The sequence below is a fragment of the Nycticebus coucang genome, chromosome 20 (genome assembly GCF_027406575.1).
Source record: "Nycticebus coucang isolate mNycCou1 chromosome 20, mNycCou1.pri, whole genome shotgun sequence".
Taxonomy (NCBI): domain Eukaryota; kingdom Metazoa; phylum Chordata; class Mammalia; order Primates; family Lorisidae; genus Nycticebus; species Nycticebus coucang.
This window is the reverse complement of record NC_069799.1, coordinates 64,055,218-64,061,626: the sequence shown is the minus strand read 5'-3', so window position 1 is coordinate 64,061,626 and position 6,409 is coordinate 64,055,218. Positions and strand designations below refer to the sequence as shown.

The 6,409-nt window shown below is 47.5% G+C and overlaps 1 protein-coding gene across 2 annotated transcripts in view; it reads right to left on the bottom strand.

The window, feature by feature from the left end:
• Positions 1-389: 389 nt before the first annotated feature.
• Positions 390-6,409, bottom strand: part of ITIH5 (inter-alpha-trypsin inhibitor heavy chain 5) — an 80,714-nt gene continuing 74,694 nt past the window's right edge. For both annotated transcript variants that reach the window (XM_053572896.1, XM_053572897.1), the window contains 2 exons: positions 5,954-6,331; positions 390-4,339 (listed from right to left, as the gene is read on the bottom strand). In XM_053572896.1, the coding sequence (XP_053428871.1) occupies positions 4,038-4,339; positions 5,954-6,331 (680 nt within the window). In that variant the 3' untranslated portion in view covers positions 390-4,037. The remainder of the gene's footprint in view (positions 4,340-5,953; positions 6,332-6,409) is intronic.

Genomic DNA, 6,409 nt, shown 5'->3' with positions numbered 1-6,409 from the left:
ATGGTATCCTGACCTCTTTCCTACCTCCATAGTTCTCTAAGCTCAAATAACTACCCTCGTCAAAATTCTCCAGTAATATTTGCCACAGTCTCTTCCAATTTTCAAGTTCTTTCTCTGTTCTGTCCTAAACTGTGAGTTCCATGGAGGCATCAACTTTGTCTCCCTCAGAATCTCCACGTCTGGCACACAGGTTATCAAAGTTTGCAACATCAGATGCCCAGACAGGAATGGGCTAAGAGGTTTAAGACTCCACCATTTGGCAGTTTTGGAAGAGCACACAGGAATGGTCCTGTGACCCTGCTGTCCTCTGCGATAATCTGTGTTACTGCAACTTTACTCTCCCAGCGTCCCTTGTCTGTTTACACAACATTTTGTGTTAATTCAGAAATTCCCACAGGCAAGCAGTACAGTTAGAGTCAAATGTTTTATTCTTTATAGTCCTGATTACATTTTCCCTCAAAAAATAAACATGCCAATATGTTGTTTGTTTTTATACATCCTTCCCTTACAAGTTTTTGTTTCAGAAAAATGTCTCTTCAACGTGAACTATCTCGTACCCTACTTAGTACATAAAACCGACTGAAATAAATATTTAGAGATACACGTCTAAGTATTTGCTAAGTTGTATTATTATATTTGCTATTTCTTTTAACTGGATTTGTGTTCTCATGGTTGCAGGAGTCCTTTGAATTGTAATAGCAGCACTGTGTATATATGTGTATGTCCGTGTGTGTATTCTGGGTAGGTTAAAGAAAAAAAGGATTCCTATTTTAAGTGATTTAGTGTCTTAGCTTGGGCTGCCATTACAAGAATATCTCAGACTGGATGGCTTCAACAACAAATATTTATTTCTCATGGTTCTGATGGCTGGGAAGAGATCAATCCGCCAGCAGGTGTGGCATCTGGTGAGGGCTCTCTTCCTGGTTTGCAAAGGGCCATCTTCTGTTGTATCTTATTTCACTTCTTCCAAGGGCACTAATCCCATTTATGAGAGTGCTTCCCTCAAGACCTAGTCACTTTCCCAAGGTCCCACTTCCAAGTACCATCATATCAAGGATTTAGGCTTCAACCTATGAATTTTAAGAGGACGCAAACATTTAGTCCACAGCACAGAGTTTATTTAGCCAAGAGATAAATTTAAAGGATGGATGTTTTTCCTATTCCACCTATAGTATACATGATTCAATTAAGTGTTCGGGGTTATTCCTGACAGGAACAAAGAGACTGTCTCTCCAGGCCCCCCCATTTCTGCACCCTTTGGGCAGCCACCTGCTCTGACCGATGTGGGGATGATTTACTTCCAACATACTCCCCTTTAGTCTGAAGTCCTCAAAAAGCCAAACAGAGGGACATAGAGCACTTAGCATAGGTGGGCAGTCTATTTTAATAGAATGTCCAGTCTATTTTATTTGGGGAATATGAAGCCTAAAATTGGAAAACTATTAAAGACAACCCATTCACATGCTTTTCTTTTTTAGACAACAGAGGGCATTGAAATTCAGAGACAGGAACCTGCTCCAGGTTCCAATTAGTCAATTATTATGATTCATTAACATCGGCTATTACGATACAAGGAGATTTAGCTCCTCTAATTATGGCATATTTCTCAATCCCTTTCAATCGCTAGGGACCCTCCCCCTTATTTATAAATGCTCAGGGAAAATAAATGATCACCCAGACAGTGAAGCGTGTTGAAGCTAACAAAGGAGGTTCTGCCTCGCCCTGCCTTGAGTCTTTTATATAAATGGGGAGTGGGGGGGAATGGGTGATTTTCCTGCCTCAGTTTCCCCATATGGATGAGAAGTTCTCTTGTCCTTTGAATTTATTTTAAAGACCTTGCTATTTACTACACATGGAGGCAGCAGAAAACACCCACCCCCCCTTATTTTTTATAAAAGGAAAAGATCCTAAGTGTGGCATTGGTATGAGGTTTCAGGCTCACAGATACTAACCTCCAGCTAAAACAGAAAATTTAATGGTAAATATGGTTTGCAAAAAAGAGAGACCTACAGCAAAAGGAGAAAGAAAAGTGGTATTTGTCTAAAGCAAAAGTATAATTTTTAAAATAAAAACTCAGCTTTGATATATTTTCTGAGTCAGAGCATGAGCTACAGGTATCTCATTGGAGTACTTTTCTCTGCTCTTCTACAAGGCAGCAGCAGTGGAAACTGGTCTTGCCCAGTATGACCCCTCTGTGTGGGCTGAGAGCTGCACCTGTAACAGCAGATCCCTGCTCCAAGGCCAGCAGCAGCCTGGGGCTCTTGGCCCTGGGCTGTGTGCCCAGCTGTAATCCACACAATGGGAAGGGGTGGGATGTTGTCCAGGCCCCGGCCAGCCTTGGCTCTCGCTTCTGCTCTGCCTCCAAGCTCTGAAATAAGGGCTGGCAGTCCCTGAACCTCTGGAATGAAAACAGGCAGCTGAGCTCCAGAGGATGGGAGTCAAATAAATAGCAGAGGGGACAGACCCTGGGTGGGGGTTCACAAAGTGACCAGGCTCTGAGACGGGAGTGTAGGGGCAGCCCCCAGCTCCAATTCATTCTCGAAGCTGCCGGGTCTGACTGGGACATGTGGATGTCATTTTGCTGCCTGAATGTTTCCCCTGGGAAGCTGAACACGATAAACAATTTTCCTAATTTGGATGTCTCTCAAGTGCTAAGCACGCCTGTCTCTCTCAGGCAGGGCTGCCTGGCGTCTTGCCCAACAGAAGAAGCCACTGGTGAGGACCAAATCCTGTACCTTTGGCCTGCATCAGAGCTGCCCCTTTCTCTGACCACATTCTTACGTCCTCTACTGTCCGGCCCAAGCTTCCCCACAGCCACCTGCTTCCTGACCAAGCTCCTCACAGTGGCCCTGAGAGGACTAAGCAGAAGGAAAATGAGAAACCTCTGAGTGAGGTGGAGAGGGAGGCTTGGGTGATTGGCCTTTGATGATATGACCGAACTTTATAGGGGGTGTTCGGAATAAGAAGGGTGACCTTCACAAATTTTAACCTTTTCTTTAGGGGATCAAGTTTGTGCAAGTGTTGGAACCAAAATTACTGTGCTTGCTGATTTCCTGGATTTTGCCCACCTGAGATAAAGGAAGCCTTTTCAACTTTTCTAAGCATGGACATTCTTCTTGCTATGGGGACAGACACACCCATCGCAGGACTGTACACAGGTCATTTATCACCTCCTGGAGGACCACAGGCAGTAAAGGTCCAGGAATTTTGACAACGTCTGAAGAGCTCCAAGTAAAAGAATCATCAGTCCATGGCGAATTCTCCAGCACCAAGCCAAGCCAGCAAAAAGCATCCATGTGGGTTTTCTTGTTTATTAAAAGCACTTGGCTTATTGGAATAAATTGGAGAATATCTATTAGCAAAGTTGAATGGTTTACAAAGCCCATTAGAAGGAGATCAATATCCAGAATGTTGATTTTTCTATGTCCAATCAATTGTTTTTTAAATGAAAACTAATTTTTAAGGGCAAGATGCCACAGCAGAAGAAAACTCTCCATTAAGGAAAGAATTAATTATTTATACTGATCAAATTTATATGTCATTTGCATAACCGGTAGCCTGGCTTCCATGGGAAGTTCCTTTGAGGCAGAGGTTGGCTGCACATCTGGGAAGTACGGTGGTGCTAAAAGGAGAGATTCTGAAGCATTAGCAGGAGGCAAAAACACGGTGCCCAAAGGTGGCCATGTCCACAGAGAAACACAATGTGTTACCTTCTGTTGGGCTATGGACAGACAAGCCAGGTGGCACAGGAAACAGACTTCCTTGCTTTTAACCACAATCTTTCTCCCCTCGGTGCAACCGTGTCTCTGCTGCAGAGCGGAGGGTGGAGGAGGCAGAAAGAGTGAGGAGAAGGACAGGACGTTGACACTCAAGCTCTCTGCTCCTACCCTTTGCTCAAGCAGATGTGGCACCTGCATTCCTCAGGGGCAGGTCACCAGGACAGCTAACTGCCCAGAATAGAGGTGGCACACACATGCACCGCCACGTTCCCTAGAACACTCTCCTGCCACACACTCTCATCACTAAGGCTGCCAGTCTCAGAGTCCCCTGGAGAGACCCAGGCCGAGTGTCATCTCTGTGTCAAACGGGTGGGATGCCAGGTAATCCTCATACTCCCCGTCAATCAGCTGGGCGGCGTTGTTCCTGGCAAACCAGCAGTCCACCTGCTCTTCCCCATTGTAGATCTTCCTTTGTTTCCAGATCACAGGGACGCGGTGGCCTTTCACCTGGAGGACGGCCTCAGGCCTCCCTTCTGGCTGGGAGAACGGAGGGTGAGTAAGATTCCTGCCGAGCCCCCTGGGCTCCTCGGTAACTTGGGCATCCTGGTTCAGGAACTGACCTGGGAGGACAGAAAGCATCAGCTCTTTGTCAAATATGGAGTGGGAAATCTCACTCCAGTGGCACCAGTGGCAGGAGGGGCTTGTCATCGACCACAGTCCTGGGTCAGATTCTCCTAGAAGGCGTCCACACAGCGTCCAGTGTCAGGCAAGGACATGAGTGCTGGAGGGCGGGGCAGAAGAGCCGAGAGTTTGCTCGTGGGGGCTGCTCCCCTTCTGGACACTGCCCAGCTGCTAACACCGGAAAGCTGCCTCAGTCTCTGACAGAGCCGTGAGGACAAGACAGGGGCAGATAAACAGGAGGTAACGCCTGGTCTGCCCATTCTCCTCCCTGGTCACAGGCCCCGTCCATGCCGTCCACTTGAGGTGTGTGTGCTGGGGTGGGGTGTGGACTGAAGTCAACCCAGGTCCTCCTGACACTTCACCCTCAGAACTCTCCAGGCTGGGTGAGGACACAGATCTGCATCTGCACAAGTGAGCTTGCACTTGGCAGTGGGCACCACAAACGCTCTCCAGCTCAAGTGCCAGGAAATCCTGCCTTGTAAACCGAGCCCTGACCATGGCTGGCTCTTTATTTTTAGGCAAAAGGCCCTGATGAAATTGCACGTTAAAGAAAGCCAGCCAGAGTGGCCGGCCTGCTGCCCATGGCAATGAAAGCTACTCCCACAGGGAAATGTACCTGTTGTACTGGGTGCTGGGGGATGGATCTGGGGCTGCCCTTCACCTGTGCTTCTGGCTGAGAAACTGGACCTTAGCATGATTACTCCCATTTCTTGGTTCATGGTCCCAGAAGGCGAGTGACAACTGGTTTATTAAGTTCTAAATCATTCTAATCCCAGAATTCCTAGTCTCATCAGGAGACTAGAAATCTAATTTTCACATTACATGTACAGTCATGTGCCACATAATGACATCTTGGTCACCAACAAGGTGCACATACAATGGTGGCCCCTTGAGATTGTAACAACATATTTTTACTGTACCTTTTCTACATTTAGATGTGTTAGATACACAAGTACTTACCACTGTGTGACAGCTCTGAAGTATTCAGTACAGTCCCAGGCTGTACAGGTTTGTAGCCAAGAGCAATGGGCTGTACACACAGCCGGGCTGTACAGTGGGTAACACTGTCTAGGTGTGTGTAAGGACATCTTACCATACTCACAGAACAATCAAGTCACCTAACAACACATTTCTTGGAACGTGTCCCCACTGCTAAGTGATGCACAGTGCATGTACATACACTTATATGTAAATACAGCATCACCTCTGTGAGGTGACCACTGAAGAGACGGTAACAGACTGCTCAACACGCGGAGGGGTCAACATAAGGGGCTAGGCTTGCTGTGCTGACATGTGCATGAGGTGCATGGTCTAGGAAATTAGGTCAATTTAAGGAGGTGGTCAGTGCGGGACGAGTCAGTATGGGGAGTTGTCAGTGTGGGGAGGTGGTCAGTATAGGGAGGTGGTGAGCTGTTCCACTGTGTATAAAAAACCTATATCAAATTTCATATCACATTTCTCAATCTAACTAAGGATATTGGCAATATCGGCTTCACGCTGGGAAATTTAATTCTATCCCCTAAGCCCAGTGCAGGGGGAGAGCGGCTACCTACCTAACAGGCCGTGGCAGTTGCGGGACAGGCCTTCGCCACTGGAGATGTAGAAGCCCAGGTGGTCCCGCTGGAATGGTGCTGGCCTTTTGTAGAGGTGAATGAGGATGACGAAGGCAATGGAGCCCTGGATGGTGATGGTGACGTTGGCGTTGGCAGACACTGACACCTCCAGCCCTCGGCTCCCCACCATCACGCTCTGGTTGCAAGGGAGGACCAGCCTGTCCCCGCCGTCCAAGATGACTCTGCTCGGTGTGACCTCAAGGTAGGACCTCTCGGGCTTGTTGACGAGGATGGTGATGGTGCGGAAGTATGTGCGCTGCTTCTTGTGACCGTTTGGGGGAGCGGGGGCCCCAATTAACTCTCCATTCACTGTCACACCTCACAGGCCGAGGGGAAAAGAACAAGGGTTAGAAAAAGGAAAACTACCCCCACTTTCCTGCTAAAGGCATCTGATCA